The following is a 26,696-nucleotide window of genomic DNA, read 5'->3' as shown; positions in this document are numbered from 1 at the left end:
GGCATCTAATAAGAGAAGGTAAAACACAGGTCACTCAAATTTTCCACCAAATAAGCAAGGGGCAGCTATCAATTAGCCCTTTAACATGTTCAATAAAAGAAAGACAAGGAATTACAGTTACAATACATTTACAAATGAGCGATCTTTTCTTTCTTTCTTAATTCCACTTCCATTGTGAACACTAGAGTGGAGAAGGGAGGTTTCAAAGCGACTGACCTACTTGCAATGGATTATCATGTTTCCTGTGTCTCCGTAAATATGGAGGCACAGGGCAAGTGTCTTCAAGTAACTCACGTGATCAAAAAGGCTGGTGGTCCCTTTCTGATGAACACAGCCAGGCTTGCTGTACATCAGTCTTCACAGAAACAACTTACAAGGAAGTTATTTAATAATAATGAACCCACAGTATTTCATAACTATTGGCCTAAAAAAAAACCAATAAATTCTACCAAACAAGATGTGGGAAAAAGTTCATATTTGTGTCAGTGCCCCAGAGAACTAAATTCCATTTTAAATTGACTCATATGGGAAGGATAATCTTGACCACTGAAACAGAAAACTTCCTCCTGAGCTCCAGAGCAGTGTTCTCAACTGCTTCTGGGAAGCTCCCACTGAATGTCCTTTAGCTTTCTAAAACTCAACCAGCCCTAAACCAGTCCATCAGTTTTTCCTCTAAAACAAATTCTCTCCTTCGTTCCCTTGTTTCTACAAATGGCACTATCATCCTCCTGGTCAACCAAACTCAAAACCTACAGGATATTCGCATTTTACTTTGACCTCATCTTCTACATGAAGCTAGTTTTTCCAAATCATGCTAACCTGTTAATAGCATGAATCAACTATGATCCTAGTTTCTTGAATCATTTCCAAAGTTTCATCCTAACTTTCTGGATCTACTACTCTGCTTCCTAGTTGGGCTCTCCCATTTTTTTTTTTTTCAACTCAAAGAACATGGACTTTGGAGTCAGACTGCCTGGGTGAAAATCCCAGCTGTCACTCATAAGCTGTGGGATCTTGGGCAAGTTACTGAACCTCTCTAAGCCTTACTTTTTTACCCATAAAATGGAGATAATAATGGGACCATACCTCTACGGCTGGTTATGAAACTAAATGGAGATACCATGTTAAGGAGCTTAACACAGTGCCTGCTAGCAATTATGATGATTTCACTCATTTCAGAGCCTTCATTTTGCCAATAATATAAACTAAAAACCTCCTAATTCCTGCCACTCAAAGTCTCCAGCTATGGTCTCAATTTCCACTATCATCTTCCTTATTCCTCTACATGTAACTTAAGATTGAATCAAACTGGACACCAGCTGGTCCCCAAAAGAGTCTAGCACTTCCCTCCCCGATTTGGTGCTCCTGCCGTCTCCTCCATGTCATATGTCTTTTGCAAATGTTTCTAGTCCTATCTTCCTACTTTAAGACCTGACTCAATGGCAGGGCACGTTGGCTCAGTAGGCAGAGTTCTTGCCTGGCATGCTGGAGACCCAGGTTTGACTCCTGGTGCCTGTCCATGCAAAAAAAAAAAAGAGCTGACTCAAATACTCCCTATTCCTCAAAACTTTCCTGACCCTTTCAAAGTAGTTGTAACATTTCCCTTCTTTGAAACTTGACAGTTATTTCACCAATGCTTTCTTAAAGATTTGTGCCTTGTTCTGCCAGGTCATCTGAGTGCTTGCTTCGTAAGTTGGACTAGACCCCAAATCCCCTTAGATCCTGGTCCACAGTCTATTCATCTGTATAGTCCCCTCAAACTCTCCAGCACAGTACCCTGCACAAGGTGGTAGCCCAACTGTTTACTGAAATTGTAGTAAATGTTGGACACTGTGAGAGATGCTGGTCAATAAATACTTATTGAAGAGAACTATATCAGTTTCATGCTGATGAGTATCTCTGATGACAAAGTCTAGACACTAAGCTCTGTATAATAAGAGCTTATAAGCCATCCTAACTTTTGTAGAAACACCTCCTCCTCTGCATTTCAACAATGACAACTAGCACTTTATCTTTTTAAGATGCAAACAGTACATCATTTATTTTCAATTATCATAAAAATAAACAGCGTGTCAATCTTACAATCAATCACCTTTCATCCAAGAGTGTCAGAATACATTACTGAGTATTTATCTCTCTTTTATACAGTTGAAAGTAAGTCAACAAAAGGTTATTTCTCTCCAGAACCAACCCCCTCAAAAAGCTTTCCACACCTACCCCAAACCTAAAATTCCAAAGCTGTAATGGGCCATGGGAAGCTCCCTCCTCTCAACCTCCTGTGGACTTTGCTTCTTTACTTTGGATGGTCTTTTTCAAAATATTGAGCAATGATTCCCTGGTCACATGGGTTAACATTCCTAATCTTATCTCTTTAGTAACTCAGTTTCTCAGACGGAACTGCCGTTCCTCAAACGATAGTCAGGTTTTGATGACTACTTGACAGATGCATGTGTAAACATCCTGGCCCTCCTTGTGCAAAACATAGCAGTACCTCCAATTCTCATTTACAGGATGGTCTCACTGCCACATCTAATGTCATCCAAACAATCTCCTGTTCTTAGCCCCATTTTACAGGTGCAATGTCTGAAGCTCCCAATAAGCCAGCTAACTGAAGAGCAGGCATGAACCATGAGCGGGGCCTGCTAACTCCTCTGAGTATCTGCTGCTGTAGCTTAGCTGCTTTCTACCACGACAGCTCCTCCCACTTCCCAACTGCCACCACCCCACAGCACTTACTTGTGCCTGAAAGCAGAAACAAAGGAGCAGTACTGGCAGCTGTACTTGTCCTCGCGGGTAAACATGGCCAGGGCCAGGTGGCTCCTCTCGTGAGAACGCAGCCCCTGCATGGACATCAGCACCCTGTCACATTGACTGCAATGGTATCCCCCCGGCCGGGTCTCATCCTCCAACATTCCATCAAGCAAGCAGTGTTCACCATCCACCCGGTCCACCAGGGCACTGCTGGCATCCTTGGCTGCTTCCAGTCCATCCAGGAACAGGTGGGAAGGATCTTCAGCCTCCTGCTAAGAGAACCACACACACACACATGCCCCACCAACAAAATAAATATCCATCATCATTGCCTGGGCTTTCCTCCTCTCCCTTCATTCTCCCAAACGCATCCGCACTTCCTGTCAGAGCTTCCTCCCCCGCCTCTCCGGCTCCACCTAGAGGGAGGGCAAGCGCGACTGCCCTTCTTCATGCAGTCGTGGTGGTTTTAGGGCAACACGTCCGGACCTAGGTTGCGACTGCCTGGGAAAAGTGAAGGAGGGGGGCTCTTCCCCTTTGAAGACAGTTCACTCGATTATGCCTAAAAAGATAAATTCTGAAAAGATAAATTCTACACATTTCTAAAAGGAAAATTCAAATTGAGATGCCACCTAAACGGGCATTAGGGTGGGTTAGGACCATGGCTCAGAGAAGAGGAAGAAAAGAAGAAAGAGCAGGACTTTATTGGTATCTAGGACCCTTGGGCCATCATTTGAAAAGGAAGGCAAGTGAATGATTCCTGCCCCTCTGCCCTCCGTTCTCAGCCCAAACCCCCAGAGAATGACGTCACCCTTCGAACAAAGGTTGTTGTTAAATCAATTAAAAAAGGAAGACTGATTTTAAGTTGCCCATTTATCTAGGTGGCCCCTTGGATTCCCGATTGTGTGGGCAAAGCCGCTCTGTCTCCCTCATGTGGATCCAGTAAAGAAGCCTGGGACACAGTACAGTAGTGTGGATGAAGGCGAGGTTGCTGTCCCCAGGTCGTCACCGTATGGACAGACAGAGTCTTCAGGCTTCAAGGAAGAAAAGCAGAAGCTTTTCCTTGATGCTAAACTAACAAAAACAGGAAGCAAGAGCAGGAAGAGCAGATGAGAGAAATACATTTGTGGGTCCAGAGAGAAAAAGCAAAGTCCTAAACTCAAAAACGGTAAGTGCTGAGCAGTAACCTGGAAGTTGCAGATGGTGGCTTGGTCAACAATGGAAATACTGGCTGCTATTAGGATTATGACGTTCAAAAGAGGCAGCCTCGTAAAGGTCAGGGGAAAAGGGCAAGGCACGTGTCAGCCACATGTGGGAGAGGGAATGGAGGAGACAAACCAGGTCAAGGGACTCTCAGGATCAACTCTGACTTGAAGGCTTTTAGTTTTAGACTGAATAGCTCTTGCACTTCCCAGAGGATTTAAAGTGCAATGGAATTGCTTGCTGAGGATAAGAAATAAAAGATGGATTCTCTTGGGCTGTGGGCACCTTCAGCTAGATGAGGACAGTAAGACGTTGGGTGTGGGTGGAGCAGAGGATGACAGGAGCAGCACCCACCTGATTCCTCTCAAGAGCTTGGACAATCAACCCAGTTGAAATAGACAGAAGAAATAGACAAACAACCCAGTTTAAAAAATGGGAAAAAATCTTGAATAGATATTTCTCAAAAAACAGATATGTAAATGGCCAATAAACACATGGAAAGATGCACAAAGTCATTAGCTATCAGAGTACTGCAAATCAAAACAAGGAGATACCATGTCACCCCACTAGAATGGCTACTATTGAAAAAAAAAAAGAAAAACGACGAATGTTGGAGAGGATGCAGAGAAAGAGGAATCCCTGTACATTGTAGGTGGCAATGTAAAATGGTGCAGCCACTGTGCAAGACAGCCTGGAGGTTCCTCAGAAAGTTAAGCATAATTAATTACTAGCCCACTTCTAGGTACACAAACAAAAGAAACTGACAACAGGGACTTGAACAGCAGATATTTGCACATCAATGTTCATAGTGACATTAACCACGATTAAGGCAACCCAAATACCCAACCAAACATGTTAAACACATAATGGAATATTATTTAGCCATAAAAAGTAATGAAATTCTGATGAATGTTACAACATGGATGAATTCTGAAGACATCACGTTGAGTGAAATAATCCAGGCAAAAATGGACAAATACCGTTATGAGCTCAATGATATGATATAAGCAGAATATTCATAAAGTCAGAAACCAGAATACAAGTTATGAGGGGCCATGTTGGGGTGGGGAATTGGGAATTAATTTAATTGGTATGGAGTTTCTGTTTGGGGTGACAGAAAAGTTTTGATAATGGATTATGGTGATGGAGGCATACCTTTGTGAATATAATTAACACAACTGAAGTGAATATTTGAAGGCACTGGAAGTGGGAGATTTTAGGTTGCATATAAGTTGCCAGAAAAAAAAACCCACCTAGAACTATACAACACAAAGAATGAACCCTACTGTAAACTACGGGCTACAGGTAATAGGATAATCTAATAACAATGTTCCCTTAATTTTAACAAAGGTACCACAAAATGTCAATAATAAGGAAAACTGTGTGTGAGAGGGGGCATATGGGAACACTATACTTTCAGCATGATTTTTCTGTAAACCTACTACCACTCTAATAAAAACATTTTTTTAAGAGCTTGGACAACTTGCAAGAGCAAAACAGCTAATGGCCCTAAGTGCAGAATTAAAAGGAGGACCCAAAACCTCCTGTACCAAGAGGCCCGGCCTTTTCGTTTCCATCCAACTATGTGCTTACAAAGAAGCCAGATGAAAATGTAACCTTTTCCCTGAACGGAAAGATGAGGAAGGTCCAACCTGTAAGGAAATCAAAACAAGCCAAGCCAATCCAAGCAGAACACAGGAATGCCCGCCTTCTAAGACTCCCTTTCCCCAGCGGTGTGAAGCAGTGAGGCTAATAAGTAACTGGAATTGCTCACACACAAGAATGCTCATGGAGAACTTCAGAGCTCTCACCTTCACGGCGGCAGACACAGCCGGGACACTGCCGTACTGGACGTGTTTGCGGAGGTGATTGCAGATGGCTCGGAGCGTTGGGTGCACTTCCACGCAGAATTTGCACTTGTATCCCACCACTTTCCTCTCCTTGATCTTTGGCACCTCTTCTAAGTGACCAAAAGGCTGGTAAAACACAGTGGTAGCCATCAGTCCTCTGAGCCCACCCTCAATGGTCATTCATTCTTGCAACTCACTCGCATATTTTATTTTACACCAGATTGCAGATTAAACCAAGGGAGATATGTGTGAGTATTTTTATATAACAAATTTATCAGAGTCGTGGTGCCTTGTCTACTAAACAAAGTCTCTGAAACCCAAATATGTTACAACTCATGAGTAAAGAATTCTGTGTGAAAGCCTCATCCTCACTGCCACACAGTTACCTGGTTTTCAAACCAATTTCAGCTATACACAAGAGCTATTGCATAGCTATGCCATTAAGGAACTTCTTGGCAAAAAGGAAAAAAAAATCTTACCCCTTGAGATATTAAGTTCATGTAGCAAACACTGAAGACCAAGACATGGCTGAGGAAAGCTAATAATACCAAAAAACACACACACCCTCAATCCCACTCCCCGCCGACTGCCTTATGCAAGAAAGCACACGTTGTCATACAACCAGGCTTCACGTAAGGCCGCTTGGCAGCAAGAAATACACAGAAACCACCCCAAACCTCCCCTGGGGAGCCTTGGGAAGAGTCACAGGGAGGGAGAAGGGGGAATGGGACCATGGAGAGGGGTGAGCACAGAACAGGGGATAATCAAGCTCGAAATGTTTAATTGACTTATTGAGCGCTCTGGCAAGCTAAGTCACTAGGAAGCCTGCAGCAGCTTGGCTGGCAACGAAGAAGTGCATGTGGGCACCAGTGATGAGAGGCCTCCTGGGGGAAGGGAAATCAAAACATATCCTTACCCTCTCTTGTTTGAAATCTGCAAAAGCACCATCTGCATATTTCTGCTTGCTCAAAAGCTGTTTCCTCCTCTCCTGACGTTTGGCACGCTTCTGGAATTCCTCATTGTGAATGTTCAAGTGTGAGGTCAGCTCCGCCGTGCTTTGCAGTTTGCTATCGCAGTGCTTGCACTGGTAGGTGGAGTTCTGCAAGCGGGGGCCGGCGCTCAGGATGACGAAGTCCCTCTTCAGGTCCCGGCTGTGGTGGTCCGTGTAATGCATGCACAGCAGCTCGGCCGTGCTGAAGGAGAGCCGGAAGCATTTGATGCAGCGAAATGGAAGCCACTCGATCTCCTGAGCTTCACCTTCCACCTCGGCTTTCTCAAAGCTGCCCCTCTCTTCCTCCTCTACCAGCGCCGGCCTCTCATGCTCGTCGGCATACACGGCGGTGAAGTAACCCCCCAACTTGCTGGCATGCTGCTTCTTCGGGAACACTCCCGGGTGGCGCTTCATGTAATGGGACACGATGCCCTTCTTGCTGAACGACTGGAAGGAGCACAGGGAGCACTTCTTCTTCTCCACTGCCCGCCGGAGCTCCTCGCTGAGCTGAGGGGAGTCATCCTTGGGTGGGGACGGGATGATCACCTTGTTGGGCTTGTCGCTTATGGTCCTGGAGGCCGCCAGGCAGTGGGTGTAGTAGGCGTCGATGTCGTGGCGCTTCTGGTAATGGGCCGCCAGCCCTTTGCGGATGGGGTTGGTGTAGGCACACAGGGCACACTTGAAGAGGTTGTTCTTGCCCTCTGGCTGGGCTCGGACATTGTTGTGCTTGATGCGGTAGTGCCTGGCAATCCCCTTCCTCGTGGAGCAGAAGTACTTGCAGAGCTGGCACCGGAACACAGTGTGGGAGACCAGGTGCGAGGTAGAGAAGTGAGACGTGGACATGGGTTCCTCTCCCAACTCCTCCTCAGTCACTGAGACCTGGGAGGGACTCACTTCAGTGGTCAGCTCGGGCTCGAGGGAGACTGGCAGCTTCGGGGGTGACTGGGAAAAGACGTCAAATTCCGGCTGATTGTGGTACTTCTCGTAGTGGATTTTGAGTTTCTCCAGAGTGCCGTGCGTGTACGGACACAGTTTGCACCGGTAGGCACCGTACCCTTGCTTGAAAATCCTGCTCGTCTCCTCCACGTCGTTCTGGGATATGTCAGCAGACTGCTCCACGTCATGCACGAAGTCCTCGGCAGTCACCTTGACGGCCGGGTGTCGCTTCTGGTAGTGAGTCAGGACGCCGTGGATGCGGGTGTTGATGTACGGGCAATGCCGGCATTTGTAGACGGCCCCTGGGTTGATGTCGATGTCCTGGGCGAAGTCGGCAGCCTTCACTTTCATGCCAGGGTGCTTCTTGCCATAATGGGTGAGAAGGCCATGCAAGTTGTTATACTCGGACTGGCAGACAGTGCACTGGTACGGGGTGGAGGATATGGCGGGGTTGGCTGAAGCCAGCTGGAGGTTCTTCCCTGGGGAGAGTCGGACATCATCTGGGCACTCAGCCTCCTGGTCGGGGAGGGGGATGGGCATCTGGTTTTCACAATTCACAGGGCCCATCAACTCTTCGGCTGAGAGGAGGGGCTTCTCAATGCCATCCTTCTCCTTGATGATATCCAGCAGCACCGACTCGTCGCCATTCATGGCCCAGGGATGGAATGCTTGGTAGTGATTGGTGATGTCCCAGATGGAGGAGGCTTCAAAGACACAGTCCCTGCACCGGTAGGTTTTGGCTTCAGCTGGCATCAGGAGGGAGGGTGGGGAGGGGTCTGGCCCAGCCCAGAGTTTGGTAGCCATGTAAGTATAGTCAACATAATGTTCCGGATGCCTCCTTTGGTAGTGGAGGAGCAGACCGTTGGGCTCCGTGTGCGAGTAGATGCACCACTCGCAGTGGTAGCCAGCTTCTATCAAACCATCCAGAAACGCCCACCGCATGATGGATGTGACCGTGGCCTTCAGGGCAGGGTGGTCTTTCTTGATGTGTTTTCTCAGTGCATAAAAGTAGGGGGAGGTATAGGAGCACTGCCTGCATTTGAGTGCTCGCAGCTTCGCTTTGTCCCGCTCCATGCTGGACGGGGGGATGAGCATGCAGCCGGCCGGCTTCTTCTGGTTGCGATCACAGAGGCTTCGGATAGTGGCCGTGTGCTGCCGGATCACGTCCGCGTTGGCCTTGAAGTCCCGGTGCTTCTTCTGATAGTGAATGAGTACACCTTTGACCGTCCGATTCCCATAATCACAGTGCTGGCAAAAGAACATCTCGTTCTCCACAGGAAGCGCATCTCTCTCAGCACTGCTCCGGTTCAGCGGTTGCATGGGGGCAGGTGGCCGCGGGGAGCCTTGGGGCCCCTCAGCCCCTCTCATCATTGTGGCCGTGGGAGGAGCCTGTCTGATATATTTGGCAGTAACCTTTATTTCTGGGTGTCTTTTCTGGTAGTGGACAAGGACTCCCACAACTGACCGATTGCTGTAGGAACAGTGTTTGCAGTAGTAAAGCTCAGAACTGAGGTCTGGTGGCGGGGGTTGTGGGGGGGGTGGGGAACCCATGTTGGACATTTTGGGAGACATTGGAGCACCCACCTCAAATGATAACTGAGAAAGGGCAGAGCCCCTGTCCACAGACACCATTCGCATGGTTTTCTGGATCCTAAAGTAGGAAGCCTTTTCTTCGGGGTGTTTCTTCTGATAATGGACCAAGACAGAATGCATGTTGGGGCTTGCGAATGAGCAGACGTCACAATCGTAAACGACAACGGTGTTGACCGAAGGGTCTTTCTGATTTTCACATTCTGGCGTGAACGCCTTCGAAGGAGTGCTCTTATTAAACGTTGCCGGCAAACCACCACCACGAGCCACGGGAGTGGATGTAGCCATATTCTTGGGCGCCGAGTTCAGAATCTCTCTCAATGTCTGGGATTCTGTGTTCAGCCCTTCCTGCTGCTCCACGACGTAACTGGAAAATATCATTGCGTTGTTAATCTTCACCGTGGGATGCATTCTTTGGTAATGTGGCATCAGGCTTCTAACGTTCGGGCTCGTGTACGAACAAAACCGACACCGGTAGATCAGGTCAGAGTGATCAAAGTTAAGTACATTCATGGCTTCTGGGTGGTGTTCGCCGTAATGCTGCTGGAGATCTTCGAAGTTGGTGTAGTCAATGTAGCATTCCAGGCACCTGTACACTGCACTGTGGTCGTTGGGATCTAGGATGTACCTAAAGCTGAATTTAATATATGGGTGCATTCGTTGGTAATGGGTGCTGACACTCCGGGCAGATTTGTTGTTAAAGTCACAGTGTTTGCAATAGTAAAGCCTTCCAGAGTCACTAAAGTCTGTACTGTCATTATTATTGTGCTCGGTTCCATAGAGGGGAGGTTGGGTGTTCAGCAGAGTCGTATTGGAAACTTGGTGGTCTTTCATGTTTGTTGATGAGCCATAATAATCCTCTTCATCTTCTGAAAGAGTGAGCTCGATCTCAGCCCCGTTGGTGGCATTGTAATCATGGGTGATGTTTCTGAAGCTGGGCTCCTTCTGGGGCTCACCAGCATCTCTCGCCCAAATCTGTTGGGCAGAAAAGGATGTGGGAACCTCCATGATGGGTTCCGGGGGCTCCTCTTCCCGGTCCAACTCAACCTCTATCTCCACTTCATTGTCTTCATCTTCCTCCTCGTCATCCTCGACATTGATCACTGCATCTTCCTGCTGTTTGGTTTGGTTAATTTTGCTTTGCAGGTTGCTTGCTATCTCATCAATTCTAGTTCTCTTCTTCACAGGTGACAAATCAAGAGGAAAGTCATTGGCGAGCTTCCTAGAGGCCTTAGCTACAAAATTGTTCTTGGAGGACAACCCAAGAATTGAGGTCTGACTTTTCTTCACAGTGTTGCTGGAAGAGGGGTGGCTGTCGGTCTCGCTTTCCAAGGGCAGGCTTGAGGGCTGCCCCTCGAATTTTGGCAAGTTGTCACAAAATGAGTGTTTGTGCTGCTGATGGACCCTCAGCCCTTTCAGAGTCGTGGTGGAGTAATTGCACATGGTGCATTTGTAAGGGTGCAGGGGCGGGGCTTGTGTGGGTGGCTGTGGCTGCTGTGTTGGTGGCGGCTGTGGCTGTGGCTGGGGTGGCACTTGAAGGGAGGGTGGTAGTTGCGGTGGCTGTAGCTGCAGTGGTGGCTGTGGCTGCGGCTGGGGTGGTGGTGGTGGCTGCGGTGGCTGTTGCTGTGGCAAGGCCTCCAACATGACTCCTGACTTCCTACCATTGATGCTTGAGCTGTCGTAAGACACAACACCTTCATTCAGAGAGGAAGGAATGCTTTCATTCTGGGAATTCACAGCATCCCAATCGGATGTCGTACCCGTGTGACACTGTTTGTGAGCCCCAAGTTTTAATGAGCTCTTGCAAGTAAACGGACATTCGTCACATTTGTAGACAGCTGTCTTTCCAGAGAGGTGGATGTTTTCAATGTGACGGGAGATGCTACGTCGATGCATGGTGAGGAAAGGGCAAAAGGGGCACTGGAACCTGTTCATGAATCTTCTAAACGGTATCCCCTTAGTCTCCAATAACTTGTTGCCATCTGAGCCCATCAGCTGCTCTGCAGACAAGCCTGATGTCTGGTGATCCAAAGAATTTAAACCGTTCTCACTGTCTATTTCATTTAACTCTTCATCTGAACTAGAATCATTTAGCATGCTGTTCGTTTCCAAGTCCGCAGAAGCATTTGTCATGTCCGCCATTCCATAACGGGATCTCTCTGCCAGGTTCACAAGGCCAGAATTGTGAGGTGACTTCGGCTTCATCTGAGGGTAAGACATAGGAGAAAACTTGGAAGTGGAAGAAGAATTGGGTCTCATGATGGAGTTGCCAATGGAGCCCCTGAAGTTGGAGACGTTAGTGTTGGGCATCTCCCGGCTTGCAGCATTCATGGACAGATAGGTGGAGTTGGAAGTGGGGCTGGGGGCACTTTTGGTCTGCACCTCAGGCAGGTTAGTCCCTTCTTGTTGCTGTCTGAGGCTGGAAAGGATCTTGACCATACTGCGGTGTTTCTTCATCATGTGGTCACACCAGCGTTCTCGGCGGGGCGTCTGGTAGCTGCACCACTCACAGCAGAAATTGCCTCGAGACTTGGTCAAAGGCTTGACCATGGATTCCAAGATGCTGCGCTCCACGACCTCTGCTGGCAGTTCCTTACAGGGGTCCTGCAGGGACACGGGCGGAACCACAGGGTCTGGCAGCGGTGCAGGGGCAGGGGGAATAGCAGTGGTCTCTTTCAGATTGTTTTTGTGATACATCTTCTGATGCTTAATTATTCTTGCCCTCCTTGGTGACTTGTATGTGCAAAACTGGCAGGAAAAGACCTTTCCGAATCCCTCGTGTATCATGATATTATAATTTAAAGATCCAGGAACAGGGGGTCCCGCCGAACTCCCTTCAGCTTGAGCTCCATGGACCTTCCTAGTGTGTTCTATGAGGAGGTTTTTTGACCTGAAGTAGCGTACGCAGAACTTGCATTGGAAAAACTTGTTTGTTGGTTTGGGATTAGGGGCAATATGCTGACCGTAATATCCTGGACTGTGGCCATAGTAACTTCCGGTCCCCAATGCAGCTGCATTTTGACCTAAAGAAAAAGCATAAGGAAAGTGGGAAGAGAAAGGAAAGCAGAAGAGAAGTAAGAAATTCTGTCATGCAAGTCAGTTCCATTCAATTTACTCTTCATTAATAAACATCACAGTTAAAAAGGCCTACAGTCTCTAGATGAGGCCCTGAACACAAAACATTGATGAACATACATATTTGGCCCTTTCTCACCAAGGAGGATGCAGTGTAGAGCTTTGGATCAACATTCTCCTCACCTCTGAAAATGCACCTCGTAGCTATAAAAATACAAGTTCCATAAACTGCAATATTCATTCTAGAACTTCTCAAGATACTACCCTGTTCTCAAAATGAAAAGGAAACTAGGAGACATGAGGAAGCTGGGGGGATGACAGCCTAAGATATTCAAGAAGAGAGACACAATGCCCAGACCACAAACATGGCTCGCGGAGAGCAAGTACCTCTGCAGAAGCCAGGCAGATAAAGAACCGTGGCTACAGGTTAAAAATAAAAGTGAGCAAATGAAATTCAGCAGCTGTGCTAGGTGTACAGATTTACCTGATAAATCTTCTGCGATTGCAAATTCATCCTTTATCGAAGAAAACTCCACCTCTGTCTGATTACCGGCATTCATGGACCCGGATCGTGGCTCGTTAACACTGTCCTCGGCCACATCAGTTGGCTGAAGAAATGCTGTGTGGACATCCTGAATATGTGCCTTGAGATCTTCATAGGATGGGGCTCTGAAGTCACAGCCATCGCACTGAAGCACCTCCATGATCTGGGACTACCCTCTCACATTAGGAACCTGTGGTGGGAAACGGAACAAAATATCTGAAAGAACGCACTAAGTAAGCATATACCTCAAGCTGGTGGGGCCACAAATATGTTAATGCAACGATGGTATAATGTCCTTGACTTAAAAAAAAAAAAAAAGCCAGGCAAAGTTTCTCTGGCTTGATAAATATATCTTTAAATGCCATCTGTCAAGGCAATCCTTAATACTTCAAAAGTTTTAATAGTTTCTGAATTTCTCGGCGGAATTCAGATTTCTCAGTAAGTTAATAAGACTGGACTCATTCTGAACTAGAATCAACTCAGAAGTAAAGAAGATGGCTGTGCAGAAAAAGAAGACAAAATTCCAACTTCATTAAGCTGTTTGAATGTTATTGCAATTGTTGGTAAAACAGGATTGAATCTCAGAAGAGAAACATTATAGTTTTTATTATTTTAATACCTTAACTGATATTGGGTACCATTCTTTCCTCCCTTCCCCAAACAATTTGGTCACCTTTATCTCATAAACTTAATCTGAACGATTATTTGCTCTTTTGCTACCTACCAAATATAACCTAACAACTTCTCAAGTCTAATTAGGTCACAAAATATTTCTCAGGAGAGTTTCAAAAAACCGACTTCAGATAACAATCTAGTTCAAAGTTGCACCTTGGTGCCTCAATTTACACGAAAGCAAAAGAAAAGTGCAGGCTTGAAGAGGGGCTTCTGAGTCATGACTTCACCTTTTTCCACTTCTCTTCTTTACAAACATGCAGTGCACACTTGCACCCAAAAAGCTGTAAACCTGGAAAAAAGCAAAACTTGCACAAATACCTTCATCCTTCCATTCTCAGTGTGACTGAAATATATAGAAAGTTTCTCACTAACTCAACGGAGGGTCCCATCATTAAGAAGATAAAAATGTACTAGGAAAGGTGTAGCTCTCCTATCTTAATACACAGAAAGTTGAGATACCCAGTCATTTATCTTAATGAGAGAGTTCCTTCATTAAGCTCACCATAAATTCTCCTGAGTCACTATAATCTAGAACCAGACATCCAACAGCTAAAGCTGTAGCCATATCTGTTTTATGATGCAACTTTCTATACTTCTATTATAAAAGACAAATGACTTCTGCAGGAGGAGCAAAGTCCAAAACTTGCATGTCAATGTAGTCAAAGTAGCTACTGCATGAGGATTTTCCATGAAAGCATGCTCCTCCTGATAGCCTGCTAAAATAACTTCTGGCAAGTTCAGCTGTGGAGACACTGAGCTTGCAGAGTGGGGCACAGATATTTACCTTACTCTTCTTTCACACGGCAATTTATCCTTTTTCAATAAACATTGAACTGTGCACCAGAGTCTTTTCAGCTAACTAAGTCTCAATATTCCAGATACACAAGCTTTTATGTCTACACACCAACCCAAATTGTGTGGAAGAGGTTGCTATCAGCTCTGGATCAAATTACAGCAGTCACCGAGGCCCCACCCCACTTCTCCTTTGGCACAGTCCATTAGACCTGAAAACAAATTTTTCCATGGTGCAGACAACTCCTGCATTTAGAACACTTCACAGAAAAAAAGCAGATCATCCAGTGTTGCATGCCCCATCCCCCAAGCTTAGTCCTTTCATCTCAGCCAAACAAGCCACAGCTCTGCTGAATGTGTTTATCACACTTTCAAGAGATATGAGCTTCTGCGTCACTGAAGCTCTAAGACTCACTAAGCTGCCCTAGTCCTCTGAGCTTTAGGAGCAGCCATTTTAGCTCAGAGCTTCTCCTCCCTGCACAACATGGCTTCTCTTGGCTTCTGCTAGGCTGACAGTCAGAAATGAACACTAAGAAGAGCAGGCTGGGCTCCTCCGAAGCTCTTCTCTTCCCAACAAAGAATGCGCTGTTTTCGTTTCTTTCCGAAAAGCAGCACCTTTCTCCTCCTCAAATGTCATTCACCAAGATCTCCAAAGGTTCTTTTATTCCATGATTGATATGCTTGCTCGTTAGTCAGCAAAGCTCTGGGTAGAGTAAGACGACCCTGGACCAGACCCTGTTCTACAGCAGGGTTGGGGGTGGGATGGGGGGACCTCCAGAATGCCTTGACTTCTTGGGAGTCTTCCTTCCACACACACAAGACAGACCATCTGACTCTGCTTGCCAGATTCCAAAGTCTAATGACCTTTGTTAATCGCCAGCCAGTCTGTCTGCATCAGCAGACCCTGCCAACAGACACACCCTTCAACACAAAGGCTGTAGCTATTCCTTTTAAAAGAAGTTCTCTGAAAGCTCCATTGTGCAGCCAAGAGGAAAACAAAATCTCTTCCCTTCAAAACTTCAAGCCTTTAGAAATAACGCAACAAAAGGCTTTCTGCTGGGTGTCTTTTGGAAACTTTGAGCCTGGTTTGCACAACAGCAACAAAAATTACAGTCTGCACAAGGAAAGCAGGGCACCTTTAGAATTAAGTCACACCCCAGAAATGAAATTCATCTCTCTACTCAGTTCTCTAATATCTTGGTATCTTCCAAAGCCATTATCAAGGATGCAAACTTCACTGGATGCAAACACAAACCAACAGTCTCCCTTTTCTGCTACAAAGGAGATTAAAGGGTTATGAGATCAGAAAAAAAAAGGCACTGATTTGGAAAAAGAAGAGATGATGAAAGTGATTTCCTAATGGGTTCTAGCTTTCATGTTGTCGCAGTCTCTACCTCAAAAATAGCTCAGAGCCTTAGAAGAGGTTAATCTCCAAGCTGCTGAGAGAACCAGCATCAGGTACAGCTGACTGGCCTCCAACCTGATGTTTTCCACCAAGTACTGAAATGAGGATGTAGTCTACTTTGAAAGGCTTTTTGCCTTTGTGTACAAATTTCTCCTCAAGACGCTGACAGAAGAGGAAAACAGAAATTGCCGGCGCAGCTTAAATAATCAAAGAAATAGAGATCTGACATATTAATGAGACTGTGGAGGCATGCCCCCGTAAGAAGGAAGAGTGGGAGGGAAGCAGGGAGTAGGGAAGAATAGAGATAAAGAGAACCGGACCTGAGGATGACCCATCCATCAACCAAAGAGTGTGTTTTTTGCAGCAGATGGTAATTCTCAGAGAAACCAACAATGAGAAAAATAGAGGAAGAATAGGCTCTGCAGATTTGATTGCTCATCAACCCAAATGAGCGGCACCTTGGAGAGGCCAAACTAGACACGGGTCTGCTACAAAACGATGATTGAAAGCTAAAAGGCTTGATCTCCTATCTCCTTACTTCATTTAAAAATACTGTAAGCATGAGATTAGCAATATTTTTTCCTTGCCAAATCAGCAAAATCAAAAGCAGAAGAGGAAGCTTCCGAGCTAACTAAAAAGAAATGTTATTTCAAAAGGTCATGAGATGAATCTACAAATCAAGGAGGAACCCTCATTCTCTTACCCCCAATAGGTAACATTTCCAGGGCCTTCAAGATCCAACACTGGATGATGAGACTCCAAACAACAACCATGATGATGTCTTCCCAGGTGGATGCAGATTAATTCTGGAACTAACACTCTACTATCTAATGTGGCTGGTCCTCTTAGCAGGAATCCCCTAGAGGTGTGAACCATTTGTTACAAAATGTGGGGCTTTGATGGGAAACTTAAAATCCAAGTGTTTGACTCTTGAAGACCTATTTAAAGACCTATTTAAAGACTATCCAGAGATGCTGTTAAGATTTTTACATAGGAAAGGAAATTATGGATACAGATTGCTCTTTCTCAATTTTAAAAATACCAATTTGAATTTCTATCGTCTGTCTATGCATTTTCTGTGCTCAGAAGTTCAGGGATCCATTATGTCTGGGTTTTCTACCTGTGAAGGAGAAAGGAGACAACACCTTCTTTGTGTGTCCTTCCAACTCATTGCTCAGATGGAACCAGAGAGTAGTGGTAAGCTTGATGTTCTGTGGCATTCTCAAAACCCTGATACCATCAACCCTGGCCCAGGACAGCTTGGCAAGCATTGCTCATTAAACTTGCAAGGCCCAGGAGCATAAACATGGTCTTCTAGTCAAAATCCCAACTGTGTCCAACAAGCATCCAAATTAAAACCTACAGGCCCTGCGTATAACCTTTTCTCTGACTGAAACATTGCAGACCAGAAATAAAGCTGTGAAGCACCATGGTCATGTGATTCAGTGGCAACTAATTATAACCTTTAAAGCCTTTGAGAAATAGAACCAGAAACACCATAAGGTGCTTTTCTTCTGACCACTCCAGAAACCTAGTTTCACTTATAAGACAGCGAACTCCACTGTTCTCCTGAATCTTAATTCAATAAAAGGTTTTAGTTAGCACCTGTTATGTTGCTTGTGCTTTTCTTATTTTTCTTTCTTATGAATGAAAATTCTCCAAGGGCAGATAATGGAGTCCATAAACTTTGAAATATTTCAACTAGAAAAACATAATAATCAGGAACTAAGAGGCCATTCTAAAATGTATTTCTAGAATGGAAACTGTTAATATAATGAAGTCAAAGTATTGTAAGACCTGTTTGGAGGTTAGTATTTCTAATTAACAAAATCCTGGGACCATTGAGGGGAATAATTGGCTACTGAAAGAGTTTTTATCCTGAGGATGAAAAATGAAAAAAAAAAAATCACAAACTAATTCACTTGCAAATTTTGGGTTGCTACTACAGCAACAAAGGGATGTTCTATTTCACTACTAATTATTTATTGTTATCATGGCCTACGTAGAAGTTCTAATAATTTTAAAATCATTCAAAGAATCTTTCCAAACAGTGCCGAAATGAGGAACTGAGATGAAATCTCACTTCAAGAACAATAGCTATGGAATCAAACTTACAAATGTAAATATAGAATGTCCAATAAAAAAGTAATTAATTTTCTTGATTTAATTTGGACACAGATATAGACATGTGCACTCCAAATTTAACAGGAGCGCTGCTAGGGCAGAATCAGTCCCCCTCTGAATAAGTACAACCGACATACACACCATTCCCAGGTCACTGTTTTTAAAAACACAAACCAGCAAAATAAACCAACATAAGAAGCTCTGACAACAAGCCACGTCCATCAATCCTACAACATTTGGTAGAACTATAGATCCTAGCTCACCATGTGGTGTCGTGTCTTCAAATGTCCTATCAAATGTTGATGCTATTTGCTACATGATCTAAGCAGTTCCGTGTACTTTTGGCAATTCACCACACTAATGAAAGGTTTAACATATCAGGATGGATAAATAATTAAGGAATTCAGAAGGGAGACACAGCTGTTCTTCAAAACCAAATATTCAGAAGAGAAAGGATTAATCTGCAATCACATATGTAACCCCTAATATGAGTCCGAATTTAAAGAGGAGCAGGGAAATGCCAGGAGAACTTGAGTCCTGTCACTGCATGTGGCCTTGATGGTCAGCCTGGCTCTGTGGGAGCCTGCACAAGAACAGAAGCACTCAAGCACGCAATGTGTAGATTAATAACCCAGTGACCTTCTAGCCAAGGATGCTAGTCTACGGGTCATCTCTTCTTTTAGGTTTGCTCTCCTGCATAAAGTTGCCCAGTGTTACAGAGTATGCTGGAGTAATACGTCATGACGGATGTCTTTGGGTTCATTATTAAAATGAGATGAGCATCTAGGGATGTAATCCAAGTGACTAAAAAATGTTAGATACACAAATAAGAAGCAATTCTGACTAGAGTGACTTATGGAAGCAGGTAGTGAGTGTCTAATACAGAAAGAGATAGTACATACCTTCTGGAGAATTCATACATTCCTTTGCAATGATATAAGGCTAACTGAGGCCAACAGGCCAACAGGCAATCTGCCAGCTCTCCTTTCCTTAGAAGAGGAAACGTGTGATTTGAACAAGGAGGTAAAGGAAGAGAGAAGGGACAAGAAAAGAAAGGGAGGAAGCAGGGTGGTATCTCAGTTGCCTTAGACCTCATTGTCTATAAAGGGGAACCCGCACTTCACCAGATAACTCTAATTCTGAGAAGTGTCTTGACAATATTCTCCTTGAGAAGTGGCTTACAAAGAAAACAAAACCAAACGAAGATGCCTCCTTCACCACCCTTAAAGTTCTCAAGACACAACCACGACAAAAGAAATTCCAGCTCATCTTCTTTGAAATGATGGAAAACCTGGTGCTGCAGGAATAAACTAGAAGTGAGAAGTACAGAGGAAATGTGTGAAATGTCATGAGTTCATCAGAAAGTTCCTTGGGCGCATTGAAGCCTTACATTCAGAATAAGACAAAACTGACTTTTTCCCTCTAGAGCTGAAGTTCAACCAATGGCAGAGACAGAAAATCACGGTGTTCCTTTAAATACTCTTTATAATGCTGTCTGGGTTTTTACAGACACTTTTTACACTACAAGAACTCTCATTATAAAAATTGTAAAATTAAAGGGAAGTTGCAAATATGCTGCTGATTAAGTTTCATTACAAAACTGATGAAGACGTGGAATAAGCAGAAGCTGCAGTAAAAGTCACCTTCCACATCATGAAAGACCAAAATGCACATTGAGTAGTTTCTCAGTGGGCTTGCCAGAATGACTCTAGACTTCAGACACATCTTCATGATCCTACAGCTGTTGCTGGCATACAAGATCCAGCCAATCATGCAAAGTCTAAATTTTGTGGTTTCAGGGAGTAAATTTAGAAGCTATTTTTAATAACTACCATTTGAAGAAAAATAAAAGGTATGGTGGTCAACTCGTGGAGGGTGTAAGAACATTCTGACAGAACTTCTTTCATTTGTGGGAAAAGCCCATAAAATTCCAATCTAATCACTCTAAGACTTGCTCACTGTCTTTTGCTCATGGTTTGCTCGGAAAATTCAGACAAGTCACTTCCTTTAGGTGAGAACTGTCCGGAATCTGCCTGCATTACAGCTCACCAGGGCTTGAAGCAAGCAATGTAATGACCTTTTAGGTCCAATCTGAGGAAATAGATTAACTTAAGCCTGGCACCTAGTCTGTCTGTCTATCCAAAGCAGGATGCTTTCTCTGGAAAAGCAAATAATGGCTAAATCTGTGTGGATCATGAACACTTTAAAGTCCTCTAACCCAGGGAGATGGTGGATTTTTTTGCCCTCTTGGCTTCCAGCAATGGCAGAAATCATTAGAAGGCTCCTCATTAACCAACTGGCCCATTCAGATCCATTGGTTCTTCCATACCCCCATATCAACAAATTAACTAAACTTTAGAGTAGGAAAATATACAGAATGTGTTTATGTATTCAGGCTGGCAAATATCAACAAATTAGGAAGTATCTAACATGATAGCTAAGGAATTTCTTTTCTCTTGCAACCCCCAATCTACTCTCAGCAAATAAGTTTATTCCTAAAATATCACTATACCCCAAGAATTTCCAAGCAAAAAGCTTAGACATTTGTCTGTCAACACAACAGAATTTATCACCATGTGAGAATAATAGAGTGCTTGGGTACTTGGGCCAAGCCCCACATTCTGCAAATCCTTAATGATAAATCCTACTTTTGCCAATAAATTTAGGGTTCTCAGCTATTCATTATTGGGTTGTTTTTCAAAAAAAAGAAATAAAGAAAGAAATTAAGGCAAAGATACAGAAAAGCCTATCCAGCAAATTAAGAATCTGTTCCCAGTTCATGGAAACCAGTAAGTGAAAGCAAGATGGTAACTCTGCCTAGCATCTTCACCTTGGACAAGGCTTTTGAGCTCTTACTTTGATCATTTTGTTAAATGAAGAGATTATATCATGACCAGGACACTAAACATTTTTGTATAAAAGAACTGTTTTACATACTGATTGTGTTAGTTAGTTCAGTTGTCAACTTGGCCAGGTGAGCACACCTAGCCTTGTTGCTGCGGACATAAGCTAATGGTACTTGAACCTCATCTGTTGCTAATTACATCTGCAGTCAGCTAGGAGGCGTGTCTGCTGCAATGAGTGACATTTGACTTAATTGGCTGGTGCTTAAATGAGAGAGCGCAAAGTAGCACAGCCTGAGCAACTCGACATGCCTCATCTCAGCACTTGCAGCTCAGCCCAGGCCTTTGGAGATACAGAAAGAAGTCACCCCGGGGAAAGTTGTTGGAACCCAGCGGCCTGGAGAGACCAGGAGAGACCATCCTGTGCCTTCCACGTAAGAAAGAACCTCAGTGGAAAGTTAGCTGCCTTTCCTCTGAAGAATTAACAAAATAAATCCCCTTTTTATTAAAAGCCAATTCATCTCTGGTGTGTTGCATTCCGGCAGCTAGCAAACTAGAACACTGATCATACTTTAAAGGATTTTTTCTTGATTTAATTCATTTCCTTACTTTTTATTATTATTCTGAAACATACAAATACCAGTCTTCACATGGCTGACTCCTTATTATTCAAGTCTCAGCTCAAAATTTCTAGCCTCCAAGAGGGATTCCCTAACATCACTGAATATTAGCCACCTGCCCCCTCTCCCATGAATGGAAACCCCTACCTACTCCCCTATCTAGTTTTTCTCTACCACATTAAGCTGCTTTGTTTCCTTCATTGTTGACATGATGCTTAATTGTCTGTTTGTGGTTTGCCTCCTCCAGTAGAATGTAAGTGTCCTGAGAGCAGAGGCCATGTCTAGCTTATTCATCTTGGTATCTTCACTACTAGTGTACAGCAGGAGCTCAGCAAATACGTGCTGAATGAATAAACAAACAAATTAATAAAAACTTCTGAAGGATTGCACCCAAACATAAAGAGGAGTTAGCCTCTTTCTGCTGAGTCTGTGCTATCATAAAGCAGTGGTTCCCAGCTGGGAGCAATTTAGAAACCACCCTTCACCCTACTAGGAATATTCTGCAATATTTGGAGATAATTTTGGTTGTGACAACTGGGGCAGGTGTGTGTGGATGTATGTATGTTGCTGGCATCTAATGGGCAGAGAGGCCAGTGATTCTGGTAAATTTCCTGGTTGTGGAATCTCTGTACTAGCTGGTCTGCAAGTTCTCTCCAAGCTTAGAAATTTGAGATTCTATAGGTCCAAATGTTTTTAATACGCTACATGTCATCTATCATCATAAGTTTTTATTTTATTTTTCTAACTTAGGTACTTGACCAAAAATCTTTCAAGAAAAATCTCTGCTTAAGGCACGTGGTGACTGGTCCATCTTTCTTTAGTGACAACACTCTTAGACTGAGATGATGATCCTGTGAGCTTTGTGGGCAAGGGGTCAGCGTCATTCAAAATGGCCAGGTGGCCACCACTTAAAATTTCTGAAATTCATATTTTCTCCTCTCTAAAATGTATAATTTTCTTCTTGCAAAGTGACAGGGCACCAGGCTACTCAAAACCACCCTTCAGAGGGCAAGAAATGTGCTTCTTCTTTGTTCTTCCACCTCCAGGGCCAAGCACAGGCCTGGCCCTGCTGAAGTTGGCAGTGTGAATGAGTATGCACATGCCCGCTTTCCAGGACAAAATTAACCAGTGGCAGCAACTCAAACTAAACAGTTAGGAACCTAAGAAATTCCAGAGAGCTTCCATGACCAGCAAACAAAACAAAACAAAACAAAATCTTAGCCCTATATACGTCAGTGCCCTCCACCACTAAGCTAATGAAGCCACATGAGTGATTAGCCAACAACTGGGAATTCTTTTTTTTTTAATATTTTTATTGTAAACAACAAACAAACATACAAATATTCTTGGCATGGTTACAGTCAATGGCTCACAATATCATCACATAGTTGGGTGTTCAATTGTGATCATTCATTTGAACATTTGCATCTCTCCAGCAAAAGAAAAAGGAAAAAAGAAAAAACTCATACATGCCATACCTCTTACCCCTCCCTCTCATTGACCACTAGTATTTCAATATACTCAATTTATTCTAACCTTTGTTCCCCCATTATTTATTTCTTATCCATACTTTTTACTCATCTGTCCATACCCTAGATAAAAGGAACATTAGACACAAAGTTTTCACAATCACATACCAACTACTGGGAATTCTAAGCCCCCACTTGCATTACACTTTGTGTAAGTAGCCATTCTCCTTTTTCCCACCATTCTTGGGGAGGTGGCTCTATTGGTCTACCCATGTATTTATGATGCTGTTAAGCTACTATGATATGAAACTTGGAGTGACCATGCATATACTTGAGGCTATCTGGTTGTCTTACTGCCACAGAAACTTGGTTATTCTTATTTGCAAACATTATGGAGACTGAGGAACAATTCTCCTCTGTAGCTCAAGAGCATAAACATTTTCACTAAAGGGAAGCATGAAGAAATTCGGTAGGAGCAGAGTTTTTTCTTCTTAGCCCCTGTATTAGTTTGCTAGGATTGAGAAGAGTAATACCTCACAGTGGGTTGGCTTAACAACAGAAATTTAATATCTCATGAGTTAGAAGTCCAACATTGAGATGTTTTCAGGGCTTGCTTTCTCAGAGTCTGTAGCACTTTGGCAATACTCCATCACATAGTAATTTCTCTCTCTCCTTGTGTCGGTCTGCTCCTGATTTCTGCTGACTTCTGGCTTCTACTGATTTCTGGCTTCTTCTGACTTTTGGCTTCCAAATTTCCTTTGATTAAAAGGACTCCAATATTCTTGCAAGCAGTGGGGGCAACCAAATCAACAGGCCAAGCCCATGATCTTGGGGTTCACCCCTATGAAACTTATTCCTGTAAAGGATAAGCCAAATCTACCTAAAATTGGGCCTAAGAGTCACCCACAGAGAACCTCTTTTGTTGCTCAGATGTGGCCTCTTTCTCTAAGCCAACGTGGCAAGTGAACTCACTGCCCCCCTCCCCTGCTATGTGGGACATGACTCCCAGGGGTGTAGATCTCCCAGGCAATGTGGGACAGAAATTTCAGGATGAGCTGGGACCTGGCACCAAGGGACTGAGAAAAACCTTCTTGACTAAAAAGGAGAGGAGATAAATGAGAAAAATTAAAGTGTCAGTGACTGAGAGATTTCAAACAGAGTAGAGAGGTTATCCTGGAGGTTGTTCTTATGCCTTATTAGATATTTTTTTTTAGTTTATGGTGTATTAGAGTGACTAGAGGGAAGTACCTGAAACTGTAGAGTTCTGCTCCAGTAGCCTTGTTTCCTAAAGATGACTGCATAATGATAGTTTTTTACAATGTTACTGTGTGATTGTGAAAACTTTGTGTCTCATGCTCTTGTAATTTAGGGTATGGACAGATGAGCAAAGAATATGGATTAAAAGCTAAACAAATAATAGGGGGAACAAGGTTAAAAAAAATGAGTAGATGGGAATACTAGCGGTCAATGAGACAGAGTGGTAAGGAGTATGGTATGTATGAGTTTTTTTCTTTTTTATTTCTTTTTCTTGAGTGATGCAAATGTTCAAAAAATGATCATGCTGATGAATACACAACTAAGTGATGATATTGTGAGCCACTGATTGTGCACCCATGTATGGAATGTCTGTATATTAAGAAAGCTTGTATGTTAGGTTTTATCAATAAAAAATATTTAAAAAAATAAAAACAAAAGGATTCCAGTCATATCGATTAAGGCTCCCCCCGATATAGTTTAGTCTCATCTAAGCTTGATTGTTGACGATTCTATTCACAAATGAGCCCATACCTTAACTAATAATAGCAACTTTCAAAGGTGCTATTTGCAAATGGGTTCACACTCCCAGGAAGGTAAAGTAAGGCTTAGGAACGTGTCTTCTGTGGGGTACACAAGTCAATCCCCAATGGCACCCTCTTCAAAATATTGAAGCAACACATTACTTGCACATTCCTTAAGTCAAAGAGAAAAATCCAAAAGTTAGTCATATATAAGCACATAAAATGTTCATTAGAGGGAAGCTCTTAAAGGCCATGAAGGTCAACCTGGCCCAATGTCATCATTCTTCAGATAGTAAAACTGAGATCTCAAGAAAAGTAACCTAGAGATGAACAAAGCTGATCTAGATCAGACTGGGGTAGAGCAGAACACAGGGTAAAGGATGTTATCTTGCATATTTTAAAACTTCAATTTCTGTGTGAGACCAAAGGCAGAGATGTTAATTGTTGCAAAATTTATGCTTTGAGTAGTATATTACCTAATTTAACTTGTATGGTCAATTTAGTTGACCATCATAACTACATGGGATCTTGAATAGGGCGTGAGATCTTGGTTTGTCCAGGTTAATGTGATGCCCCGGTGTATTTGTATTTAAGTTCTCTTGGGGGTCTGGGCAGAAAGGAAGAAATATCCAACTTCCCCATTTGGAAAATTTCTGATATTCTCACAAGTAGAGGGGCCAACCAACCAATAGGCTGAGCCCTTGATCTTGGGGTATGCCCCTATGAAACTTATTCCTGCAAAGGATAGGTTTTTAAATTATGCCTAAGAGTCACCCCCAGAGAACCTATTTTGTTGCTCAGATGTGGCCTCTCTCTCTAAGCCAAATCGGCAAGTGAAATCACTGCCCTCCCCCTACGTGGGACATGACTCCCAGGGGTGTAAATCTCCCAGGCAACATGGGGTAGAATTCTTGGGATTCAATGGAACCTGCATCATGGGATTGAGTAAAACTTCTTGACCAAAAGGGGGAAGAAAGAAATGAAACTAAATAAAGTTTCAGTGGCTGAGAGAGTTCCAACAGATTCAAGAGGTTATCCTGGAAGCTATTCTTTTGCATTATGCAGATATCCCTTTTTTAGTTTATGGAGTATTGGAGTAGCTAGAGGGAAGTACCTGAAACTGTTGAGCTGTGTTCCAGTAGCTTTGGTTCTTGAAGATGATTGTTTAACTACAGTGTTTTTACAGTGCGACTGTGTGATTATGACAACCTTATATCTGATGCTCCTTTTACCCAGGGTATGGATAGATGAGTAAAAAAATATGGATAACAAACAAGTAAATAATGGGGGGGGGAGGCTAAGGGGTAAAATAAAGTAGGTAGATGAAAATACTAGTGGTCATTGAGAGGGAGGGGTGAGGGGTATGGGATGTATGAGTTTTTCCTCTTTTCTTTTTACTTCTTATTCTGGAGTAATACAAATATTCTAAAAGTGATTATGGTGATGAATACATAACTATGTGATGATTTTGTGAGCCACCGATTATATACCATGTATGGACTATACGTGTGTGAAGATTTGTCAATAAAAATATTATTAAAAAAAAGAAAGAAAGAAAAGTAACCCGCCCAAGGCTCTGGAACACAAATTCTCTGAAACCAGAAAAAAATACCTTTTCAATTCCATATTTTGAGAAAGGTAGTTGGGTGTACAAACACTCTAAAAATGTTATTCTACTCATCAACAGCTATTCAGATTTAAAGTACATGTCCTTTATATTTTCAGTAACATGCTTTTCTTCACTGAGAAGGGAGGTTAAAAATAACCTCCAATGTCTCCTCTGCCTTGAATTCACCCTCAGGAGAGTAACTGAAAAGGTACAAAATCCACTGTCTGCAGTTTGACCGTTCAAAGAACTTCGGCATGCAAGCAGTGCATTCATACCTTGGAAACACAATTTGGAAGACTGAAAGTTGCTGACAAAGGTATACACAGAAGAACAAGAGCTATAACACTGAATTATCTTTCTTCGGAATCCAACCTCATGGAATCAGACCAAGGTTATGTAGTAGCTTTACGCCTGCCAAATCTATCCCATGAGAAACATCATCTT

At 43.5% G+C, this 26,696-nt stretch overlaps 1 protein-coding gene across 7 annotated transcripts in view; it reads right to left on the bottom strand.

The window, feature by feature from the left end:
• Positions 1-26,696, bottom strand: part of ZNF462 (zinc finger protein 462) — a 158,030-nt gene that overhangs the window by 65,217 nt on the left and 66,117 nt on the right. For 5 of the 7 annotated variants that reach the window (XR_013167946.1, XM_077141128.1, XM_077141124.1 and 2 more), the window contains exons 2-5: positions 12,878-13,127; positions 6,718-12,341; positions 5,763-5,927; positions 2,737-3,023 (exon numbers count right to left, since the gene is read on the bottom strand). Coding sequence is in view for 6 of the 7 variants with exons in the window: in XM_077141128.1 (XP_076997243.1) it covers positions 2,737-3,023; positions 5,763-5,927; positions 6,718-12,341; positions 12,878-13,097 (6,296 nt within the window). In the remaining variant the exon portion in view is untranslated. The remainder of the gene's footprint in view (positions 1-2,736; positions 3,024-5,762; positions 5,928-6,717; positions 12,342-12,877; positions 13,128-26,696) is intronic. The other 2 variants (XM_077141147.1, XM_077141155.1) reach the window with 2 other exon arrangements.

The sequence above is a fragment of the Tamandua tetradactyla genome, chromosome 2 (assembly GCF_023851605.1).
Source record: "Tamandua tetradactyla isolate mTamTet1 chromosome 2, mTamTet1.pri, whole genome shotgun sequence".
NCBI lineage: Eukaryota > Metazoa > Chordata > Mammalia > Pilosa > Myrmecophagidae > Tamandua > Tamandua tetradactyla.
The sequence above is the reverse complement of the archived record's forward strand: the minus strand, read 5'-3'. Positions and strand labels throughout refer to the sequence as shown.